The 25,759-nt window shown below is 48.6% G+C and overlaps 1 protein-coding gene across 5 annotated transcripts in view; it reads right to left on the bottom strand.

Moving 5' to 3' along the window:
- The window catches only part of GAS7 (growth arrest specific 7), a 201,060-nt gene that overhangs the window by 48,907 nt on the left and 126,394 nt on the right, over positions 1–25,759 (bottom strand). For 4 of the 5 annotated variants that reach the window (XM_070479097.1, XM_070479102.1, XM_070479099.1 and 1 more), the window contains exons 3-4: positions 11,373–11,453; positions 878–963 (exon numbers count right to left, since the gene is read on the bottom strand). In XM_070479097.1, the coding sequence (XP_070335198.1) occupies positions 878–963; positions 11,373–11,453 (167 nt within the window). The remainder of the gene's footprint in view (positions 1–877; positions 964–11,372; positions 11,454–25,759) is intronic. The other variant, XM_070479098.1, reaches the window with a different exon arrangement.

The following is a 25,759-nucleotide window of genomic DNA, read 5'->3' on the forward strand; positions in this document are numbered from 1 at the left end:
GAGGCTCCTGCCTAAGGACATCTTGTGGATAATTCACGGATGGACCACATAAGACCTGTCCCCTTAGACAGAGCTTAAGGCCACTGGAAGAACCTGGCATCGAGTCCAGTCTGACCACCTGGTAATCGTGTCTACCTGCTTGAGTCACTTATCTGGTCTGGGACTCTATGACCGCATCTGTAACACGGGAATAGTACTGACACCTCTTTCCTACGTTTGCACAAGTTTCGGCTGAGATGACACATGGGAACACAGGTTGGGAATCTTAAAACACACTCCCATGTCCTTCTACCCCACAGCTGCCCCTCTCTGGATGATCAGATGTGACAAAATGTTTGACTCAGTTCCACTCTGGGTGAAGTCTGGGGGTGGGAAAGCACCAAGCAGAGAAGGAAAATGGCCTGGACTCACCCGTATTCTTAAAGTGCTGGGAAATCTGGACTCATTAGGAATCCAGACAGCAGGATGGAACCTTCTGCCCCAACATAGAGAGGTTATAATCCCATCACCATCAACCCATCAAAAGCATCCTCAACTTCCAGAGACTTCCAAGGCAGTCCAGTGGTTAAGACTCCACATATCCACTGCAGGAGGTTCGGGTTCAATCCCTGGTTGGTGTACTAAGATCCCTCAAGCCATGTGGCTTGGGCCAAAAAAAAAAAAAACAACTATCTTCAACTTCTAGAGAAAACCAAACCATAATCACACCAGCTCTCTTGCAATCATGGTACATTGGAATGACCTGGATATCAACCTCTTCCTACCTGGGGCAGGACTGGGCTGTAGCTACCGGGACCCCGACAGTGTCCCCATTCTAACGACGCCTCCCTGGACCGACCTAAGAGCTTCCCCTACCTCCCGGAACAGGGCCCCTTACCTGGGAATCACCGGTGGATTTTCGGACACTCATGTGGGCAGTCTCGGGAGGGTGCGCTGGGGTCCCTGACGTGTGGTATCCATTCACTGCGGGGACAGAAACACCACTCAGATGCTGCTGTGCTGGCCACAGACAGGCCCCTCCGACCTTGCAGACCACAGGGGCAGCTGGGCCCCTTCTCCCACCTCACTGTCTGCCTCTGAGGGGTCTTGCACAGCCAGGACCACCTCTCTGGATCTTACTCCTATCTGTGGGGCTGGAGATGGGTTAACAGCATCTCCCAAGCCCCAGCCCCCAACTAACCAATCTCCTGGGGGACCTTTTTGAACCAAAGAAAAGAAAGATGCTCAGTAGGAAGAGAGGCATCACAGTCCAACAATCATCGCCAAAAATAACCTCATCAGCCGTGGTCACTGGTGCGGATCAAGGGTCCAATCTCTCTAGAGTCAGGTGGGGACACCCCCACCCTCCTGCAAATCACTGCCCCCCCAACAACGCCCCACCCAAGGACTTCCTCCCTGAGGGCCTCCTCCCCCTCACCCACTGGAATGTCAGTTTAATGACAAGAGAACTGGCCTCACGGGTTTCTAGGAAATTTGGCTTTGCTAATTAAGAGTTAGGGGATCATATGACAGCCTTCATGAGTCCTGGTTTTGCTAAAATTGAGACAAAAAATATTCAAGGCTCTAAAGGTCTATCCCTATGACACTCACTCATGCTCCCAACATGAGCTGATACTCCTGCTCTTCAAAGGAGGATGGAGAGTCCCGGTCTGTAGTATTTGCCAATTTCTATGGCCTCAAGGCTCGCAGGGGGGCCTGTTGAAGCCCCCAACACTGCTGCCTGGTCCTGACATCACACATACACACTGAGGCCCATGCACCCTCAGTTCCCAGAGGCAGTCTTGCCCTCTCATGGATACAGTTAGTGAAGCCTCAGCTTCTGCATCTGTAAAATGGGACCACTTCTACCTAGTCTCCAAACCTACTCTGTTGGGATGAAAATCCACACCTGCAGCAGGGATCCGTTAAATTATAAAGCACTTCATGAAGAGAATGGATGAATTCTCTTTTCACGAAGTTCCTTAATCTAGTGGCCTTGAGCCCCAAGCTTGTATGATCTCTGGACACCAGAAAAGCCATCTTCCTGACGCCCCAGGCTTTGGAGGATTTGCTACAACACACACACTGCAGGTCGGCCTGAAGAAAGATGGACACAGTGATGTCCACTCGTGGGTCTTGTTGCCAGCACCCAACAGAGAGGGAGGAGGTAAATGAGGAGGGACTAAAGTTATTACCTTTTGCCCATTCTCAGGGCAAGGGCCAGGGGCAAGCAATGGGGTGTGAAGGCCACGCCATGGAGAGCCCTTTTCATGCCAGGAGTGTGTCCCCCATTCTCCACCAACTGCAGGGAAAAATTCAGGGCACCTGTGAGCAGAGGTGCACCCAGCAGATTCCTGGGGTAACTGGGTCTCTCCTGATCTGACAGTTGGCCAGATACTCTGGAAGAAGGGTGGGCACAGATGCACCAGGACAATGAAACACTGGCCACACAGCTGGGGCCCAGGGCAGTGGCTTAGGACACAAGAAGAAACAAGTTAGTTTCACATGGCCAACCATGCTCCTGGTCTACACTCAGGGCCCTCAAGAAGCTGCTGATTCTACCCAAGAGTCCTCTAGGTAAAAGGCAGGGGCGGGGGGTAGGATTCCAAGGGCATCACTGAACACTGAGGCCTCAGAGGAGAACCTACTCAGGTTGGCACAGGCCGTAGCCGCAACGGCACACTAGACTGGATAGATAAATACTACTTGTGAGGCAGTCATAACATTCAAGAAACGTTAACTTCTCAAGGAGCACAGCACTGAAATGGACAAAACGCAAATGCTGGAGAATTTGAAGACAACAGTAGGAAACCTTAATACTGCTTTCAGTCTAAGACTGATTTCATGGACAAAAGTCAGGATGTGGAATGTCTCAGTGATTTAATTTAAAAGGCTGATTGAACTAGATGGATTAAACATCATACCCTATAAACAGAGATAATCTCTTTTTACTGAGAAGCCATGGTACATTAAAAATGTTGGGCCTACTTAAGCCATAAATAAAGTATCAATAAATTGCAAAAGGCATAAATAACACAAGACATATTCTTTGACTGGAAAGCAATAGAAGTAGATAGAAATAATGAAAGAACAAATAGACAAGGTCCCTATCTCTCCCCCTACCCTGACCCTAGAAGCTTGGACATTTAAGAGAATGCCCTCTTAAAAAATAATCTCAGGTCAAAGAGCAATTTCAAACTATAATTACACAATATTTTGAAAATAATGAAAAAGAACATATCAAAACAAATGGGAAAGGGCCTGAATTATATTTGGAGGAAAATTCATAGCCTTAATTATTGCATTACCAAGGCCAAGAGAATAAAAATAAATGGACTAAACATTCAACTCAAGAATTTGGAAAAAAAATTTTAAAGCCAATAAAATTAATCCAAGGAAAACATGAGAAAAGGATATAAATATGGTATGAGAAATTAGTAAATTAGGAGACAGGATAATATCAGCTACTCTTGTTGGTTGAGGGGTTGATGGGTAGAGAATGACAAAGATAAAAAAGGCAGATCAGCCTAATTTGAGAGTGAAAGAAGACACAAATGCCTAGAATCGGGAATTAGACGGCAAACAGAGACCTTTTTTTTAATGCAAGAGATTTGAACCACAGTTCTATGCTAATAAATATAAAATTTTCCATAAGATTCAAATGATCAAAATTATTTCAAAGGATACCAGAAACACCAAAATGAGTAAAACATTTGAAAAAGGACCTCCCTGTCAAAAGACATCAGATCCATATGGTTTTACAGGCAAAGTCATTCAAACTCATGAAAGAAATATATAGGCCCACACTGCACAGTATAGATATACCTGGTGACTTTCTCAGTTTATTCTACAAAGACAGCATTGCCCTGATCCTAAAATCCACCAAGGACAAGAACAAAAATGGAACCACAGTTCAGTTGACTACGAAAATGAATAGGAAAGCTCTTACCTGAGCAGGCCTTAGTTTAGAAGCAGTCACTACCTTTAATGCTACTGGGTCCTTGTAACCCAAGGTGGTCCCCATCTTCTTGAGGGCAGAGTCTTTCTGATCCCCGGTTTCTCCCACCACAGCACCCCCAAAAGTGCACCCTCAACATGCCATTCTCCTGCCTGCAGCCTCCCCCAGACCGGTGGCCCCCATGCTAACAGCAGCCGGGAAGCATCTAAAGCAATGGCATTTGCCCCTAATCCACCCCCTTGTTCTCACTTCAGTTCTGGCTTGTCAGCGGTTGGCTAATTACTGCTCATGTCAAAACAATTACTGGGAAAGAAAAACTAATTTTCCATTCAACCATTTCTCCCCATACAGCACCTCTCCCCTGACACCCTGTCTCACTGCATTTTATTCCAACGGTCCCCGTATCTTTGGAAAAGTCATCCTTGGGGACCTGAACTGTTTCAGCTTGCCCGAGATGGTCCCGATGGGCAACCCCCATGCCGCTGGGGCCTCCGGCTTACTGAGGGTGAGGGAAAAGCTGAACACGGGCAGAGGTGGGTGCTTTAGAGGCCTCCAGCCTCCCAGGGATAAAAGTGAAATAAAACATAGTCCAGGATCACTCATAACCAGAAGGACCATAATTCAGTTGGGGATACAAGAAAAAACATTTATAAAATACCAAATTCAGCTGTTTTTAAGAAAAGGGAACAGAAAGCTCTATCTAGTAACTTTAGTAACTTCAAATAAAATAGAAACACACACACACATTTCATTCTTCTTTATGGGAAGTTAAATCGAAGCACTGGGAGATAAACAATGAGAGAAGGGGGCATTAATTTGTAGAAAGGAGAAGTCATTTGCTTGTGGAGGGGTGGATAAAGAAACAGAAATAAGACCAACAGAGAATTGCCAGCATTGTCTGCGGCCCAGAACTCACCCCCTCCCTATAATTCTGACTCCATTCCCCAATTCCAATTTGCCATGTAAGATGGTTTATCCTCCAAGCCCCAGTGCCCAGGTCCTGTTCTCTAAAACACCCTAAAGGTAAGCCTTAATTCTTCCAAACAAGAAAACCAGCCCTGGACACCTCCTGTGGGTGTGGCTCATCTCCCTTTTCTCTGGAATAAACAAGTAACTTCTTTCCCCAATGTAAAGACATCTGGGAAGCCCCTGTTATGGAAATCCTTCTCGCCTCACTCCTATGGCATCTGAACCTGGAGGAACGAGGTATCTACCCAGGCAGGTGACAACAACCAATTCTGCAGGACATTCTCTGTAAGTGACCTGCAGTGAAAGTAAGGGCAGGATCTGATGGTAGGCTTTTTAAAAATATGCCGATGTGCTCTGTGACTCTCAATCAAGGCAACAGCATGGCAGTCCCAAGCTTACAAGGTCAAAGAACCAGGATGGGGGGGAGGTGTCAGGAAAGCAGAGGTGCTGCCATGGAACCCACTTTGGGAAATGCAGCTGGGGCTGTGGGAAAGTAGGTTTTAAGTCAGGTTACCAAGGCAAACACCCGTGCCAGATGGGTGGGTACCATCCCCGCCTCGCTGCTCCACTATGCCCTGTGTGGCCTTAAAAGGATGCTCTTCATTGTATTCACCTTCCCAGGTGTGTGCCCACTGGCCAGGTCTGCCTAGGGGAGAGGTTTTACATGTATAGCCCTCTGGTCTGGAAATCCTTCTGTTCTTGACATTTCTGTTTGACTATCCAGTCCCCACTGCCTCCCTGGTTGTCTAAGATGTAAACTGTATTCCCCCAAAGAGAACTCACGATCTATGTGTCTATGGATGTGAAAGGTTGGAAATTTGAGTCTATTGTCCTGGTTATCAAAGGTTAAACAGGCCTTTGCAAGGGCCCCCAGGAAAGGAAGGCCAACAGGAGTGTGTTTCTCAAGGAACAGGTGGCGCCCCATGCCCTTCCCCTGGGGTCAACAGTGATTCCTAGTTGAGAGCCACGGAAGCGCGCTGGGTCTGGCAGCTTATAATTCTACAGAGGGCCAGGGTCTCTGCTTGCGCTTATGTGGGAGGAAACAGCTGGCTGGGGCTTCCTGATCTGGAGAAGAAGATGTGTTGGGGGTGAGGCCTGGGTTCTGAAGCCCTTTTCCTGGGGCGTTCTGCTCACGGGGTGCACAGCTGTCTGCATGTACTCCAGACTCAAAGGTGGGCCCTCCCTGATCAACAACAGACCTCACTCTCTCCCCTGCAATCTGGCTTTCCTCGGCTGCTGGAGGCAGGCTGCTTGTCCAAGCATGACTCCTTAGCAGAGCCAAGTCCCAGGTCGGGCAAAGCCAGCATCTGAACCCAGGCTTCCGAACACCCCCACTCCCAGGGCAGCTCAATAAGAGATAGATTTACTCCATATTGAAGGGAAACACAATGCAAGTTCAACCCAAGTCTGTCCGGGCCTAGAAGCTCAGAAAGGAATTTACTCTCCATGCCTGACTGCTCTGTCATCTGACAGGGCAGCCACCAGTCACAGGTGGCTATTCAAATTCTAACACGTTAAATTTAAATATAATCCAAATGCAGGGTGGTACCCAGGATGGGATCCCAGAACAGGAGGAGGATAACACTGAAAAAGTTGGTGAAATCGAATGAAATTCAGACTAGTTAATAACACTGTACTACCTTGATTTCTTAGTTTTGATAAACGGACTGAGGTTATGTAATGTGATTAACATTAGGGGAGGGACTTCCCCAGAAGTTCAGTGGTTAAGACTCCACCTTCCAATGCAGGGTGCATGGGTTCCATCCCTGGTTGGGGATCTAAGATCCCACATGCCATGCGGTGTGGCCACAAAAAATAAAAAATAAAAATTACGGGAAACTGAGTACAGGCTATATAATAACTCTCTGTACTGTCTTCACAATTTTCTTTTGTAAGCCTAAAATTATTCTAGAACTTGAAAAGTACTAAGTTAAATAAAATGAAAACTTCATTCTTCAGGCAGAGCAGATACATTTCAAGTATTCGGGAGCCGCATGTGGTCAATGGCTACCATCCTGGGCAGGGTAGAGACAGAACATTTCCGTTAGTGCAGAAAGTTCTAGAGGACAGAACTAGTCTGTGCTGGCATCCATTGGACCCAGCAACTCATACCTGAAATTCCCAGAACTTCATTTTTCACTCGTGTTTTTCTTTCCATCTGCCTATTACTATTTCTCTCCATATAAATCATTACGGCTGCATGGCATGTTAAACCAGCCCAAAGATGGTTTTTAATACATTCAGTAGTTACTGAACAGAGCCTTCGGTATTCTGTTGGGGTTTCAAGCTGACTTACATGGACCCCACTGGGAAACCCTGGCATTAAATGCTTCTAATAAAGTTACTGAATAAACACAGCTCCCACTGTGATCTGAGAGGAGGCCACACAGCGAAAGTCCTGGGTCCGGTGCTGACTCAAAGTGGCCCCCAACATTCCAAGGGTGGAGTCCAGATTGTGGGGGGTGGGTACTGGGTGTGTTTCAGGCCTCTCTCCCCAGCTATAACCCGGCTGTGCTTCAGGCATCTGACAAACCTGCACTAAGAAGAACGAACTGGCCCTGTCCATAGTGGTCCTTCCAATCCTCTTTAGAAGCTCAACTCAAGGGTAAACCTGAGGGAATCCCCTGGCACTTCCAGTGGTTAGGATTCTGGGCTTTCACTGCCAGGGGCATGGGTTCGATCCCTGGTCGAGGATATAAGATCCTACAAACCAAGTGGTGTGGCCAAAAGAAAAAAAGTAAACCTGAGCCCCATGGTCACCTCCACCCCTCTGCCTCCTTGAAGGGGCATTATCTAAGCTTGGCTTGGCTGGGGTCACTTGTGGTTCCCACCTATATTCTTCCTGGCCTGTTTTTCCATGATCTTCAGGAACGACCATATGGGATGTTTGTAGTCAGTAAATGTGATTATGTTTTCCTTCCACATCATCCTTATGCCCCCACCCACCTTGCAGGTAACCCCCAACCCCATCACTGCTAACCAAGTGCTGCCCAGTGGCTTCAAGTAGGCAGCTTCCTAGAAAGACAAGACACCTCCACTGCTTTTCACCCCCATCCCAGCCCTCACACTCAGAAGGAAACCCCAACAACACCTTCCTCTGGACCCTGACTCCCCTCCCCCATCACCTACCACCCTTCTTCTTGTCCCGCACCCTCCAGCCACACTGGTCTGATTTCCATTCACAAATATGCCAAGGTCACTTCCACCCCAGGGCCTTTGCACCAGCTGTCCCCTGGCCCAGAACAATCTACCACCACCCTCCACACATGCTGTCTCCACGTCTTTAAAGCCTGACCTAAAGTGAGGCTGCCCCTGATGCCCCAGTCAAATGCTCTGTCCTGCTGACCATCTGATCAAGTTGGACCATCTGATCAAGATGTCCATGAACAAACATCTGATCAAGTTCATGTTTGCTGGTTTATCCAACTTTCCCATTAGAATGTAGCTCCTGGTACCAGGGACCCCACAAGTCTGGCTTGCCTGAGGATGTACCCCCAGTACTGAAAACAACGTCTGCGCACTTTTTGAATGGAAAGGCTTCAACTCCATCACTGCTGCTCTGCAGAAGCAGGAGCAGAACAAAAGGGGCTTCAATCCAGGGCCCTGAGTGGTCTCCAGGCAAGGCGCCCACAGCTCTAGGAACCCGAGGATAGGGATGGTCAGCTTTTGAAGCAACCTCATGTCTTCATCAAGTCTGTTTCCACAATAAAATTCAATCTCCTGAAAGCTGCTTATAAAAGTGAAGGAAAGAATGGCTGGGAAAATCCTGGTGCTGCTCCCCTGTAGGGAGAAATACCAACCTAGCTATTCCTTTATTTTTCAAGATTCTATTTAAAAACCAGAAGAGAAGATGTCAGGTTATCACAGATCCTCCCCTAGCCTAACTGGTGGGTTCTCTTCTCTTCCACCCCAGAGGCCGGATGGAGTTGATGCGTGTGTTCATGTCCCAGGGTAGAGAGGACCACAAACCACAACCATGGAGGGCTGGACAGGACCTCAGCCACGTCTTCCTCCCATTTATAAGGGGGCAAAGTGAGGCCTGGCAAGGAGCAGGGAGGTGCCTGAGGCCTCAATCTAAGGAGCTGCAATGTCACAAATCTAAGATATCACTGGTTGTTAGAGACACCCTTATTTTAAGTACTAGTGAGAAAAAAAAAAAAAAAGGATGCTTCCAATTAAGACTAGGACACATCATTGATTTCCAAGATATTAAAACTGGGAAATAAAACATGGGTTTGAGGACTTCTCTGGTGGTCTAGCAGCTAATACTCCACACTCCCACTGCAGGGGGTGCAGGTTTCATCCTTGGTCAGGAAGATCCCACATGCCATGGTCAAAACAATTAATTAATTAAATAAATCTGCTATCTTCAAACAAATCTTAAAAACAAAACAAAATCAACCCAAAAATGTGGGTCTGAGAATCCAGAGCTGGGGTCCTGCATGTTTTGTGGCTGCTTCTCATTGTCATAGGCTGTGGTCCATTGTCTGACCCCCAAGTGGTGCTGAGCTGAGGTTCTTTGTCTTTCTAGAACAGAGCTTCTGAGCCAGCACTGCTGACATGCACAGCCCTCTGGCTGAGCGGCATCCCTGGCCTCTCCCCATTAGATGTCTGTAGCAACGCCCCCTGTTGGTGACATCCAAGAATGTCCCCTGGAAGGCAAAATCACCCCTGAGGTGAGCACCACTATGGAGCCAGAGAAGAGAAACCAGAGAAGAAGCCAGAGCCAGAGCAGCTTAAGTATGATGTGGGCAAATACACTCAAGGACAGAAACACCAAGTTAAACGGGTCCAGTCCAGGCCTTCTCCAAGCTGATGTGTGATCTCCAAAGGTGGGGAGAGGAGGCAGGATTTCCAACTCTATTTGACTACAAAGCCCTTTCTGGCAGAGACCTGGGATCCCAGGGACATGGGAAGGAGGTGCCCTGGGCCCCCGGGGGTTGAGGCAGAGGAGGGAAGTCGGGGGCCACACTCTCTGTCTAACGCCCTGCCCACCGTGGCGATTCTCCCTGGATCCTGGGCCCCTCAGAGCCCGGGCACCCTGTGCAATGCTCCTCCCAACCCTCCTTCTGGGGGATAGCTCCGTCCACAGCAAAGAGGGGACAGGATGCTTCTGGGGACGGTGCCAGGGGCAGCAGGCTTCAGAGAGCTGACCGCACTGACCTAAAGGGCAAGCTTCCCACACTGGATCCAGCAGCCCCATGTAGCCAGCTGGGCAGGGTCATCACCTGTCACTCACACACCCCCGCCTCTCCCTGCCGGTGGCACGTCCCTGTCCTGCTCCGGGGACCCCCACCATGATCGGAAAAGACAGCTGGGTTTTCTCTCTAGTGTCTGGGTGGCCTGGAGCTAGCCAGGATAGAGGGCCACACCTCACAGTATACACACCAGCATTTCTATTGTTAAAAAAAGCACAAGAACAGCAACAAAAGACAAGGCAGCATGCCGGGAAATGCCTACCGTCATATGACCGCTAGGAAGGCTAACTGGCCCCGTTTCTGGGGACTCGGTCTGAGAACGTAGCCCTGGCTACATCGCCAGGAAACCAGGAGGAAATGCCCCATTTTCCTGCCCCACAGGGGGTTCCTTCTTAAATTTTTTAGGTTAAAAAAAAAAAAAGTGTGTGTATACACACATATATACACAAAATTATAAATAAAAACATTGTAAAAGCCTAGAAGAACTTTCCATGAAAAGCAGCCCCCCATCCCTTCTCTCAGGCCTCAGTTGATTCTCCAGGTTTATTCTGCCACCACTTGGGTTCTGCATTCTGCTGATGGTAATCTTTACCTGTGTGCCTGCTAAGTTGCTCAGTCATGTCCGAGTCTGCAACCCCATGGACTATATAGCCCACTAGGCTCCTCTGTCCATAGGATTCTCCAGGCAACAATACTGGAGTGGGTGGCCATGACCTTCTCCAGGGGATCTTCCAGACCCAGGGATTGAACCTGTGTCTCTCACGTCTCCTGCACTGGCAGGTGGGTTCTTTACCACGAGTGCCAACAGGGAAGCCCGGCAGTCTTCACTAAATAATGCGCTGGCATCACATTTTGATTTCTCAGTGGTGGAGAAGACCTAAAGACGCCCCGCTAGGAGTAAACATCTGCCTCCTTAACTCCTACCCCTTGATGTCTTCTGAAACCACGTGGAGCGAGTTTGCCGCTGCTCAGGTCCCCACACTGGCAGACAGGTAGGAGCTCTGCCGCCTCACCTCACCCAGCCATCCCCCTCCTCTAAGCACCCGAGGGGAGTGAGAGAGATCAGAGCTGCGGCTGGCAGTGCCAGGCTGAAGCCATCCCACAGGCAACAGCCTACGGGGCCTCGAGCCCTCGAGACCCCTCCCGGGCTTGGCCCATGAGATCCACAGCCGGGTTTCAGATCCAGGCTCCAGAGGCTTGGCCTCTCCCATGAAGGTGTGTGTGAGTGTGGTCCATCCCGACGCCCTGAGACAGCACGTGGACAGTACCTGTTGGAGGCAGAGAGCTCCTGTGAGGGCCAGGGCTGGCTGGAATCCCAGAAGAACTGCTGGGACGCTCCCAGGTGGTCTCTGGTCAAAGAAAGAAGAAAAAAGAAAATCGTATTGAGAATTTCCTAGGGCAGAAGCTCTGAGTGTCACAGAGCAGCAATGGATCACCTGCCTCTCTGACTCCAGGAAGCTGGAGTCTGCCTTCTGCTCCCATATAATTGCCTCTCCTGCCCGCCCCCGGCAACAAAGCTGCTCTTTATTGGGGACCCTTCTCCATGAAGCTGGAACCAGAAGGTGGCCTTCTGGTTGGGACCCTCTGAAACAGTCCCCAATGCCCCTCCCTTCCCTCCTCACACATCTCCACTTCAGTTCCTTATCCTGGAACCCCAGCTGCCAACTGCTCATCACTCCCCAAATGCCCACTGTCATCTGAAACCCCAAAGCCCAAAGGAAGGAGCCTTGGGTCTGGACAGAGACCCAGGTACTGTGTCCTACGAAGGTGACTTCCTTCCTGCTTCTCCAATTCCACACCTTGTGTGAATTATAGCGGCTGTGTTTGATCACACACTTCTCTCTCCTCCGATGCCCAGCCAGAAATAAAGCTAATATTGCAGCTATATGATCAGCCCCCAAACGCTACTTCACCCATTTCACAGCTGTGAGCAGAGACTTCTTATTAAGTTATCTACTGATAAAAGCAATGCCATCTTGGGACTTCCCTGGAGGTTCAGTGGTTAAGAATCTGCCTTCCAATGCAGGGGACACGGGTTCAATCCCTGGTTGGGGAACTAAGACCCCCACATGCTGCAGTGAACCCTGAACTCTGCAACTATGGAGCTGGACTTCTGTGGGCATCTTTCCAAAACAACAAAAAGGCCCGACAACACAGTGACTGTGAGTCGCTTAGTTGTGTCTGACTCTGCGACCTCCATGGACTGTAGCCGGCTGGGCTCCTCTGTCCATGCGATTTCCTAGGCAAGAATACTGGAGTGGGTTGCTGTTTCCTTCTCCAGGGGATCTTCCTGGCCCAGGGATTGAACCTGGGTCTCCTGCATTGCAGGCAGATTCTTAACCATCTGAGCCACCGAGTAAAAGCAGTGAGTCTAGAGCCAGATGCCTGGGTCTGAACTAGCTCTGCCTCTCATCACCAGTTTGATCTCCACCAAGCTCATTGTCCCCCTGGTGCCTTCGTTTCCTCCTCTGTAAAACGAGACCAAGAATGGCATCCACCCAAGACAGCGCTGTGTTCATGCCAAATGCCCATTTACAAGTATTTAGTGTCAAGTTATTGTTAAAGTTGATCCAATACATGGACATGACATTATTGAATCCAAAATTCTATTACTGAAAATCCAATTGTTTCAAATACTAAAAACAAAAACAAGCACAACCTTCCAAAGGCTTCTCTCAGTGGAGATTCGAGAGAACTGGGCTGTTTGCCTCAGTTCTGCCTCTCATCTGCTGGGCAGCCCTGGGCAAGTCACGCTACCTCTCTGGCCCTCTGATTCTTTACCTAAAATGAAAGGGTTGGGCTGACTGGTCTTTTAGGCCCCAAGAGTCTTGCCCCCAGACTTTGATCAAAATCTTGAGACCTACTGTTTGGGCTTTAGGGTATTATGGCTCTAGCAGTTGGGTGATAATATGGCTCTTTCACGTCTCAAGGGAGAGAAAATGGGTGAGCAAGGGAAGCCACCGGGAGAATGTGACCAGGAACGAGAGAGCAGAGGGGTCTTCCAAGAGGGATAACCAGAGGGCAGGCTCAGTGGCCTTCCTGGAGGAGGAGGGACACTTGTGCTGCAGCTGAGAGCACCATGACTTGGAGACTATGTGAAGACCACAAGCCTGCTTGGAGGTCGAGGGCAGTGCAAAGTGTTCTAGGCCTGGCCACTCGTGACCTGTGACCTTTGGAAGCCAACTGTGTTTTGCTTTTCTCAACTGTAAAATGGGGATGAAGATGGTACCTAAGCAAGACTGTAATAGCATGAAACAGGATGACAGGGGCACACAGTAGGTGCCTTATCAGAGTTGAATAAAGTAAACAGATCATGGAGGCTGGATGTGAAAATGTGGGGGAAATTCAGATGAGAAAATAGCCTCCCTACAACATGAGGTGGGCTCCCCTGGAGACCAGACGTAGCCTGCAGCCTCAGTCTTGTTTCCAAAGAGACATTCCTTTCTGCTGCCGGATCGGCCTGACCACACTGCTGCCTGCCCGCCCACAGCACTCAGCTCAGGCTCTCTCCTCCAACCTGGCCCCCCGTGGCTCTAGGGACCAACCTGCATGGCTTCACCAGCTCCTCCAGGGTCCCCCCACCCACCTCCAATCAGTTCCAGGCTCTGGAGCCTGGAGGCACCCCGCTCCATTACATTCCTCATTCCATCTCACCCCTAACATGTCTCCTCACTTGGGGGTCAGCGCTTACCTGGAGAGTCCCTTGTGGAGCCTTTTCCAACATGGCACAGAGAACAAAGTCCAAACTTTGCATCCGCCCTCACCCACTACCCCACCTTTCATCCAGCAAGGCTCTAGCACAGGCACCTTGTCTGTCTGTCCAGATGGACCCACACTGACCTCACTCCAGCCCAGGTAACAGGCTCACTGGTCTCAGAACATCTTTGCCGTAGCTGTTCACACCCCCAATCACCTCCTTCCCCTACTCTGGGTGTCAGAATCGTGTCCATTTGTCAAGTTCCAACAACAATGCCTCTCTCTCCTTGCAGCCCTCCCAGGGGCCTGCAAGAGGAGGCTCTGAAATCACAGGAAGATGCTGCCTGCAGTCAGAATCCCACTCTAGATGCTGGGTTCTGAAGGAAGGCCCTGTGCCCTGCACTGACTGGCCTGGGTCACTCACCAGCCCCCAGAGGCTGGAGACCCTTATCCCTGTAAGGACTGAATCTCTCTGCCCAACCTCTGCCAGGGCTCCATCAGGGACAACGCAGATGCCTGAAGGATTCCACCTAGTCCACCTCCTGGTCTTGGCCAGCTCAGGCCAACACAAAACACAAAGCCACTTCAAGCCTGAGGCAGGAACAGGGCCAGCCCAGGCGGACATCTGGAAAGAGTCCCTGGGGCTCTAGCTGAATGATCTCATCTGCAGCAGGAAAAATTGCCCCAGATGACCACACCACCCACAGGGAGGAAGCCATTCCCAGGTCTTTTCCACTAAGAGACTCCCTAATCTATTTACAGCACACCAGGCTCCTTGATAGAGCCAAAGCAACAAAGCAAAACTGAAGTGGCAGCTTGGGGCTCAAGTTACCCTGGACTGGGGCCCCTTTGCGTCCTCTGAGCTTCCATCCTGGGGCTCTAGGTCATTCCAGGTGACCACCCAGACTCCTAATAGTTGCTTCCATGCAGGGAAATCAGTGAAGACAGAATGGAAGGAGTGAGACCCTCGCTTGGAAAGCTTCTGACCACCCAATTCATGAGAAAACATGTTTGATTTCTAAACGCAACTCTAACTCAACTTGAACCTTTCCCGCTGAAACCAGGGGATCCAGACACACACAAATGAGCTGACTGCTGAGCATGGATCAAATCAAACCAAGGGAGGTTGCTATTCTAGCCAACCACGTGAAAAGCCAGAAATTTCCACTTCCCCATTAGTGGATTACAGCAGCTGCTCTGTGTAGAATAAAACTTTTAAAGAGAGAGTGTAGTTGAAAGGTGGGAAGTGATGTAAATCTTGCACAGATACCCCCTCCTTAAAATAATCATAACCAATATTACGATTATTAAAAAAAAAATACAAGCAGAAGCAAGCAGGAGTTATTAACTTTAAAGTCACCTATAAACTTCACCTCCCTTTGTTAAGGCCACTTCCTGCATGCATTACAAGTATTGGGAGAGCCAGTGAGCCCCTGGACTTAGGCCACTGGTCTTGGTGATCGGTCTATGGTGGATCTGTAAGCCTTGCCCCCCTCCCCTGCTCACCCTGAACCCCCCTCCCACTGCCTGAACCCTCTGCCCCACCCACCAGTAGACTCCTGGTTCATGATTGGTTCATTTTCTTGGCTGGGTAGTGGCTCTCTGCTGCCCCCACTGGCTATCAGGTGAAATAACCATAGGTACCAGCCAAGAACTTCCCTGATAGCTCAGTTGGTAAAGAATCCGCCTGCCATGCAGAAGACACGGGTTTGATTCCTGAGTCGGGAAGATCCGCTGGAGGAGGGATAGACTATCCACTCCAGTATTCTTAGGTTTCACTTGTGGCTCAGCTGGTAAAGAATCCGCCTGCAATGAGGGAGACCTGGGTTCAATCCCTGGGTTGGGATCTCCTGGAGTAGGTAATGGCAACCTACTCCAGTATTCTTGACTGGGAAATCGCATGGGCAGAGGAACCTGGAGGGGTGCAGTGCATGGGGTCACAAAGAGTTGGACACAACTGAGGACACAAAGTGGGGATAACGCGATTGTAGTCTCATGGTCCTGCGATGAGCAGCCAATGAGCACATACAGCACAGTCTCCAAGAGAGAGGAAGCCCTCAAAGACTTTAATGATAAGAATAAAACAAACCCCTGTCCATTCTTTCCTTCCTTCCCTCCCTCTGCCTCCCAGCTTCCACCCCACCAGCTCCTCCTGCCCCACCCACCTTCACAGAGCACATCTCCCAAAGGGAGAGCAAGGGCAGGCTCCCTCTGTGATGCTGATGGGTTAGAGGTGTGAGTAACGCATGTCAGAGCTGAAGGGGGTCCCTGAGTTAACCAGAGAAACTTGCCTCCACATGGCAGCCCACAGGCTCCTTATGCAACCCTGTGATCTGGGCGGGGCAGGGGCCCTTATGCACACTTCATAGGTGATACAGAGGCCAGTGGATGAAGCAGTGGCCCCAGCAGTGCCCTGGCCCTTTGATACTGGCCTGAGCCAAGCTCTGGACTGGCTCCAGCTGGCACAGTCCTGCAAGAGCAGGGTCAGGAGCTGCCAGAAAAACTCTAGTGGGAGGGGATGGGAGGCCCACCTGGAATACTCCAAGCCTGTCCTTCAATCCCTTTAGGATCCCCAACCTCTTCATACAGCATGGACTCAGGCAAACAGCAGGAATTCCTGAACTTGAGCTGGCAGTGATGAGGGCTGATGCCACACAGGAAAAAGGGTGTCTGGTCACTGAACCAACAGCTGTGGGCAGCTAACTGCCAGCTCACAGATATTACGATCCCTGCTCTGTGACTGAGAAAACTGTAGATGGGTCCTGAAAAGGAAATCGCATCAAATCAAAGCCTGGACACTCAGGATCCAGGCCCTCAGTACAGTGATTTGGTAAAGCTCCAGGCTTGTTTCCCAAACTTGGCCTCTTATCAGGATCACTGGGGCCACCTGCTGAAGCTACAGATTCCCAGACCCTGTGCCCAAAGGTTCTGGTTTAGCAGATCTTGGGTGGAACCCAGAAGTTAGCATTTTAACAAATAGTCTAAGGGATTAATCAGATGTGGGAAAAACGGGGTAGAGTCCATAGTAAAAATATGACAGGAGCCAGCCACAGACAGGGAGGTACAAGGATGAGACATAAACCCCAAGGGAGAGGCCAGGCGTGATCACTGCAGACGGTGACTGCAGTCATGAAATTAAAACATGGAAAAAAAGCTGTGACAAACCTAGATAGTGCATTACAAAGCAGAGACATCACTTTGCCCACAAAGGTCCATATAGTCACAGCTACCATTTTTCTAGTAGTCAGGTACAGATGTGAGAGTTGGACCATGAAGAAGACTGAAGAATTGATGCAATCCCACTGTGGTGCTGGAGAAGACTCTTGAGAGTCCCTTGGACAGCAAGGAGATCAAACCAGTCCATCCTAAAGGAAATCAATCTAGAATATTCATTGGAAGGACTGATACTGAAGCTGAAGTTCCAATACTTTGGCCACCTGATGCAAAGAGCCCACTCATTGGAAAAGACCCTGATGCTGGGAAAGATTGAGGGCAGGAGGAGAAGGGGGTGACAGAGGATGAGATGGTTGGGTGGCATCACTGACTCAATGGACATGAATTTGAGCAAGCTTCAGGAGATGGTGAAGGACAGGGAAGCCTGGTGTGCTGCAGTCCATGTGGTCAAAAAGAGTCAGACATGACTCAGTGACTGAAAAAAAACACCATCACAAAGCAAGACGTGTGACAGCAATGTAGAGTAACTTAAGGAGCCCTCGGAAATGCCATGTCCACCCCGATGTTCTAAAAATATCAGGGTTATAACATCTGTGCCCAAAAGCCTCTGCTTTGGACTGTGGCTTTATTATCTATTTTAGCTTCTGGGGGAGCCTTATGAATCACACAGACCATCACAAACCCTGTAGCACGACTGAGTCCTTCGGGTTTTTCCTAGAAGAGGAGCCGATGAAAAGGAGAGGGGAGAAAGCATGGCAGAGAAGGAAGCCCAGAGGGAAAATGTGTCAGGAGAAGGTTCTAGTGTGTGGGCAGGCCGCATAAGGAAGCACTCCGCAGGGCCTGGCCTTCCCCAGGAAGCCTTATCTTAAGCTTCTGGGACAAAGCCTGAACAGGAAAGATGAGTTTTACACAATCCTGGTCCCAGGTGCTTGGCGTGGATGGAGTTGACAGGTCAGGGCTAGTGGGATATTCTCAGCCCGGCTGGGACACTCATGGTCCTGTGTGCTCCCCACCAACATCACTCAGACTTTCTGAACCCTGTGAACAGGCACCAGACTGGGAAGGGGTGCTGAGAGCTCACAGTATCGCCCCTGCCCTCGGGGACTTGGATGAGCTCTTCCTATCTCAGCTGCAAGACTTGCTTTCAAATCCAGTCCGCCCAGAGGTGTGCTCCGAGGGCTGGGACTGTGTCAAACAAATGCACTGCTGTTTCCCTGGTCCCTGGTATGCAGGCAGTCAATAGATGTTTGATGAATGAATGAAGACTCAGTTCAAAGCACTGTTAGAAGTCAGTCCAGTTACACTGCCAGTGGCTGATTTTAAAAATGAGTAAGTGCACAGATGTGTGTATAGATAAAAAGATACACAGAAGACAGAAACAAAGAATGGCCATGGAGAGCAGAAAGTGAAATTCAAAGTGTTAGTTGCTCAGTCGTGTCCAACTCTGTGACCCCACGGACTGTAGCCCGCCTGGCTCCCCTGTCCATGGGATTCTCCAGGCAAGAATACTGGAGTGGGTTGCTATGCCCTCCTCTAGGGGATCTTCCTGACCCAGGGATTGAACCCACATCTCCTGCATTGCACGGAGAGTCTTTACCCTCTGAACCACCCATATGGAGAGCAGAGAGAGCACCAATTCCCCTTGCAGACTATGAAGCACAAATCAAGCCAGCTGCCCAATCCAAAAAGAGCCCAGACGTACACAGGTGGGTCACAGGAAAGCAATTACAAATGACCCGTAGGGAAGAAAAGAGGCTTCTTCTCAGTCAAAATTGGAGAAGTGCAGTCTAAGACACTTTTTTCCAATGGTGTCCAAAGACACCCATTGGATCTTTTTCTGCTAAATGGCTGCTAAAGAGAAAATGCAAGTCTGCACAGAAAAATATGTATGAAATCAACCCAGAAACGGGCATCATGAGATCCCAGAGACCCAGGACAAACAACGCAGCTGATTTTTAGGTCCTTAAGTGGGGGCTTCTATGAGATACCCTGTGTCCTTCTAATAAAGGTCTTTTTTTTTTTTCCATAAACTGTTCGGGTGGGCTTCTGTTTCTATACAAGACAGTCTCTGCCCACCTACAGTCCCCAAACGGCACTGCCCTGTAACAACCAACACCAGCCCCAGGGCCATTAGATCCACATCTGGAACCTCCTTCTGTGACCAGGCTGAATTGTGATATCTTAAGGTGCCCTCAAGTAGGGCTTCCATAACCTCTCCGGGGGGGGGGGGGGGGGGGCGGGGAGCCACACCATTCAACTATTCAGAAGCTTCTCTACCCACGAACTGGTATTTTCCACTCAAACATCATCTTTTTGCTTTGTTTTCTGAGAAACTCGACATCTATGGACCCCCCTTGCTCTGCTTTGCTGATGCAGATTTAGAAGACTTTCCAGTAAAAGGTGTGACTTTACATTTTATAAATAATGCTCAGAACCACTGAGAGTGTTGCTTTTCGCAAGCTGGAGGAAACTGTCAGAAAGAGCTGTGGTTATTTTGGGAAAAAGGAATCAGCAATCGTCTCCGTGAGGTGTAGCCACGAAGACACTTGGAAGGCTGCTGGGCTCCTGGGACGGGCGGGCCAGCCCCCGAAGCACCTTCAGGCGCATGATCCTTATCATGAACCACCACTGCACAACAGGTATAGAAATTCCGGGCGAAACGAGCTCTTCTCAAACATCAAGAAAGGGCATTCAGGGTGGAGAGGATGACACAAACAAAATGAGGAAGAAATGGGCAGAGTTGAAGGAAACAAGATTCCTCAGGAAATTGCATGAGCAGGTTAAAACACACACATACACACAAAAAAAAAACCCTCTCTGCAAAGAAGCCTTACTTAAAAGGCACATCTAGTTATTGTTTAGTCACTGAATCATGTCCGGCTCTGTGCGACCCCAGGGACTGTAGCCCTCCAGGCTCCTCTGTCCATGGGATTCTTCAGGCAAGAATACTGGAGTGGGTTGCCACACCCTCCTCCAAGGGATCTTCCGGACCCAGGGATCGAACCCATGTCTCCTGCATTGGCAGGTAGATTCACCGTTGAGCTACCAAGGGGAGTTTCCTCATCCAATAAGGGAGATGCTAAAACGCTGGGGAAAGGGGCAGCCTCCTCCCACTTTAGAGCATCTGAGCATCACCTGGAGAGCTGGTTAAGCCCAAGATCGCAGGGCCACCCCAGAAGGTCTGATTCAGGGGGGCTGAGGGGAGGCCTGAGACACTGCATTTCTAATAAATGCCCAGGTGATGCTGATGCTGCTGGTCCGGGGACCCCACTTTGAGAACCACAGACGTAGACTAAGACAAGGAGGAACAGAGTCCTCTGCCACAGTTCACACCCTGTCTACAGGGGTTGCAAATAAAGCTGTGGGGGGAGAAAAAAAATTGTTCTAAAAAGTACAACAATCAAGCCAACTCACGAATTACTTCTGACTTGAAAGCATCCACTGCTTACCCTCTCCCCTCAAACAAGCATGTTGCTGAAAACCGCAACAAATAGTGTAGTTGGCTTGAGAGATTCAGAGAAAGAAAAAGTGAGCTTCACTGTGAAGATGCTCTGAAAGCAAAGAAGAAATCTGTCAGGATCACAGATGTTCAAGTTGTCATGGAAGCCTCCTAAGGATTTCCACTGCATCCTTAAAGCCTGCTAGTTAAGGTGGCTTTGCACTTGCACACCTGGTGGGAGTGGGGTGGGGCTTCCCTGGGGGCTCAGTGGTAAAGAACCTGCCTATCAATGCAGGAGACGGGCTTGATCCCTGGGTCAGAAAGATACCCTAGAGGAGGAAACGGCAACCCACTCCAGTATTCCTGCCTGAGAAATCCCACAGACAGAGGAGCCGGATGTGCTGCAGTCCATGGGGTAACAAAGTTGGACACAACTGAGCACGCAATAGGAATTCATGCTTCCTATTCATCCAAGAGTTGAGCCAGCTGGGTGGGATATTGTATCCAAAAGTGCTGTGTGCTCCTAGGCTCCTTCTGTCCTGCTTCCCAAGGCTGTCCTGCTCTGTTCAATCTGTACCTTTTTCTGCAGCGTCTCCCCCCGCCCCCATTAGCACATGTGAATTTTATACAGCAGCAGCTGAAAGCAACTGAAGTCTTTATCTGTAGCAGGGCAGGAGGGGGGCGGAACAGAGGGAGGGGGAGGAGGGGGAAAAGAAGGGGGAGGTGGGAGAAACGGAGCAGGAGGAGGGGATGGGGTCCTTGACTCCTGCCTAGCACACACCTCCTTCCATGGCACAGATCATGGGGCCTGGCATTCTTGGATGCTTCTTGTACCATATAAAAAAGACCAGGCCCCGTTCAAGCTCATCAGTGCATCTCAGCCCCAGAAGGCTCCCCGGAACACAAAACACCTCTGCACAGGAACCGAGGAAGGCGGGATGTTATGCCAGCCTGGACACATAGATAGGCAATAACCACAGCCGGTAGGAGGGAAGCATCTCATTTGACAGGAATGTCCAGGAGGCCCACTAGGGGCGAGGTCCAGCCCATGATCTATCCAAGGACAGCAAGATCCTTCAGTGGAGGCTCCCAGAGCCCACACCCAGCCCAGCACCCCACTCCTGGAGAGCACGGGCAAACAACACTCATCCCGCTCGACTAACTTCTCAGCCTATTCTCCTCCCACGCCTCCTGGAAGAGCATTGCCTACTCTGGAGTCCAACTTGGACTGAAACAACAAGAAGCTGTTCCTAAACTCCAAGATCTTCCTCCAGTGATGAAGCTCTGATCGCTGGGAGACACTCCAACTCTCCACACAGAGGCGCACCCCCAAATTTCAGGTGGATGATGAGCACAGTGGTTTGGCAGTTCCTGGTTGCATAGGATTTCGGAGCTGGAAGGGACCTTCAGGGGTCTACTTAGGCAGGAAAGAGAATGGGCTGCAACCCACGAGCAAAGTCTCCATCAATGATCTCATCTCCACCAGGAAGCACTCACGAAGTCCTCTGCATTGTGTTCACCCGCACCACCCCTGCAAGGAGCGGTCCAAGTGCACAATTGGAGACGGGCACAGAGGAGGCACTGAATAAACACTTGTGGCTTGATAACCAATCCACGTGGTCCTGGCCCACTTGCTCATCAGATATAAGCTATGGATAATTTCCATTTTTGCCAAGAATCCTACTGACTCCAAGGGACCTAAACCTTTAAAGAGCATTGATGGCTATCTGTGTCCAGACTGCCCCTCCCTGCAGACCCCAAGTTCCTGATGCAGCCACATGCTCCCACCTGACCCCCCCCAACATACACACGTGGGCCTTACAGAAGACCCCGAAGGCAATGCTTCCTGCACTAACATGTCAGGTGAGCACAAAAGCTCCAGGTATAAGACAGAGTGTGGGATGAGTCTGACAGTTCCTTGTGGAAGTGGACCAGTCAGTCCTTTCTCTCCAGATTCTTTAATCTCTTGCCTGGTCCTCTTTCATAATCTCTGATTTCCAACTGTATTTACAACTTCCTGACTTTATGTCTAATACCAGTTCTCCCCTGTAATACTCACTGTAAATCCATGAGGCTACATCCAAACGTAGGTCAAAGCTCAAGCCCACACAAGCTTATGGACACATAAGATGCTTGAAGCAAGCAGACTCTCGAGTCTAAGAAAAATCAGGAGTGATGGCAACCTGCTCAGATCCACCCAGTTGTGTTCAGGCAGGAAGGTGGGTTGAAAATCCTCATGATTTTTCAAAAGGAGACAAGTATCTGGGTGTTTATGAAAAACCTCCCAATTGGTCAACGTTGGCAGCTCATTCAACGTCTTTAAGGGTGGTGCATACAGAATGAAATGCTTCTGTGGACAGCCTCTGGCCTCAGGACAACCCACCTTGAGATATTGAGTCTACCCGAATCTCTGCAGGACAGCTCACCTGGATGGAGGTGAGGTTCTGACCTTGTCTTGCTGCCTGCCACCACACCCAGAGGCACTATAACACCACTGCCCTAGAGTCATCTTAGATCTGCCCTTCCTTGAAGGCAAGGATGGTGTTCATTCTGTCTAGATGTCAGAGTGCTACACAGAATGGGAAAATGAAAATAGAAGCCCCAAATTCTTTGACTCAGTTGCAGCTAGGAACAAAGTTGAAACTAGAGCCCATGAGTCTTGTTTTTTTTTTTTTTTAATGACAAAAACACAGAGGTTAAAAAAAAAAATTATTTCTGAGCTATTGACTCAAAAGCTTTGAAATTATAAGACCTGCCACTACATCCTGTTCTGAGTATAAGTGTAAAGGCTAGAAATAGCCTCAAGTTCGCTACCCTGACAACACATAAGAACACAGACACTAGCCAGGTGAAGGGCCTTTCCTGGTAGTTTCAAACTCATTTGGTCCCTGTCACTATAAAACGGAGTTGTTTTCAAGTAGCTTTTCCATGAGATTCTACTTTAATTACAATAGTTTATACTTACATAATCTTTAACCTTGGGATGACAACACATGTTTACTTGTGTGAACAAAGCTGTGTTTTCTCAATGAATTTCTGAAAGAGAAAATTGGATTTAAACTGACTCTGCAGGACTTCCCTGGTGGCCCAGTGGGTAATAATTCGCCTGGCAATGCAGGGGACATGGGTTTGATACCTGCCCCAGGGAGATCTCACATGCCATGGAGTGGCTAGGCCCATGTGCTGCAACTACTGAGTCCACACACTACAACCACAGAAGCCCTTGTGCCTAGAACTCTGTGCTCCAACACAAGAGAAACAATGAGGATGAGAAGCCCACGTGTGCAACGAGAGAGTCATCCCCCTACTCGCTGCAATAGAGACAAGCTCGCATGCCAACGAACACCCAGCACAGCCAAAAATAAATAAATTTATTTAAAAAACACAAGTACATAAATAAATACACTGACTCCCCAGGTTTAGAATATCTGATCCACTGGCCACACTGTCATCGATCAGGTTGTCACCTTACAAGTCAAAAAGAGATGGTGGCTACGAGAAAACACTTAAAAATATAAAGCAGAAATTTTCACTCTTTCCAAATAATAGATTCCAAGTCAGTAGGTCGGCAGCAGGACCGGTGTATTGATATTTCTAGACAAATTCCCTCTGTGATTCTGTGTCTGCCAAAGTCTGGGAATCAGGCAGAGGGAATGTCCAACTGGGGCATCTAAGGGCTTGTTTTGGAAGGACACCAGGAAAGTTACCAACTTGCCCCCTCTCCAATACACTTGTTTTTATTATGATACAGCTCAGAGACCAAGAAACTCACTTTCTAAAAGCATACCTCACAGGGGCTTTTAGTGTATTCAGAGATGTTCAACTACCCTATCTAATTTTAGAACATTTTCATCACCTCAAAAGGACACCCATGAGAAGTCACCTCTTCCCTCCTAGACCCTAGAAGCCACATATCTATTTCCTGGGTCTATGTGTTTGCCTGTTCTAAGCATTTCATATAAATGGAATCATACAAGATACAGCTTTTCGTGTCTGGTTTATTTTACCTAGCATGATACTTTCAAGGTTTACCCATGCATAGGGCATATACCCTATTGGCAGTGCATCCCTTTTTACAGCTGAATAACTTACCAGTGCAAGAATATGACCAGATTTTTTTTTTTGGATATTATTTGGGTTGTTTCTGGCCATTATGAATAATGCTGCTATGAACATTCATGTATAAGTTTTTGTGTGGACGTGTTTTCAGCTCTCTTTGATAGGCATCTAGGTGTGGAATTGCTGGGTCATGTGCCACACATTCTTTTTTATTTCCTACCTGAACCATTTGCTGCTAATTGGTGGTTCCACCTAACAGCCAATAAGTCAACGTCTTCAAAGTAACATTTTGTCTTCCTGTCTCCTTTGTCTTTTGATTTTTATAGGACTTCAACTTACTGGCAGTGTGAACGACTATCTAACCCACATGGCATTTGCCAAAATTCTAAGGGATTGCCGGTATGAAAAACTGCTGAGACATAAGATGTGTTGTGTAATAAAGTATTACATTAACATTACAAATTAAATGAATTCTTGGAAAGGAAAAAACACAACCCCCACAGAAATAGATTAATAGTAAGATTTATAGTCTTGATCAACAGCCTTTATCAAACCAGTCAATCCTAAAGGAAATCAAGTCTGAATATTCACTGGAAGGACTGATGCTGAAACTGCAATACTTTGGCCACCTGATGTGAAGAGCTGCCTTATCGGAAAAGACCCCGACACTGGGAAAGACTGAAGGCAGGAGAAGAGGGAGGCAGAGAATGAGATGGTTAGATAGTATCACCAACTCAATGGACATGAACTTGAGCAAGCTCCAGAAGACGGTGGAGGACAGGGAAGCCAGGCGTGCTGCAGTCCATGGGGTCACAGAGTCAGACACAACCCAGTGACTGAACAATAACAACAACCCCTCCATTAACAGAGGGTCTGTTAAAAGAAAAATTATACAGCCAAAATAAAACACATGAAAACACACACACAACTAATTCAATCAACTGAATGTGCCAAATAAAAGCACCTTTTTAATCTCACATTTGTTCAACACAGATGGATAGATGAAAACAGACTAATGTTTTCGGGTGCAGAAGTTTCTTCAGGCAACTTTTATTAACTGAGAATTATCAGAGATGCTCTCTCTGGGGAGTTAGAAAAGTACCCAATTATTTGTAACAAAGAAAAGCTCAAAGAATGCTTTTTAAAAGTGTTCTACTGGAAAACTGATCCGGAAACTCACATTAGCTCCTGGTGTAATAAAGCTAAGTGGGAATCTACTCATTTAAAGAAAAATTAAAACCAGAAATCAAGAAAAGTGCCGACTATTTGGCAAATGAATCCAAAAGC

The sequence above is a fragment of the Odocoileus virginianus genome, chromosome 17, assembly GCF_023699985.2.
Source record: "Odocoileus virginianus isolate 20LAN1187 ecotype Illinois chromosome 17, Ovbor_1.2, whole genome shotgun sequence".
Lineage (NCBI taxonomy): Eukaryota > Metazoa > Chordata > Mammalia > Artiodactyla > Cervidae > Odocoileus > Odocoileus virginianus.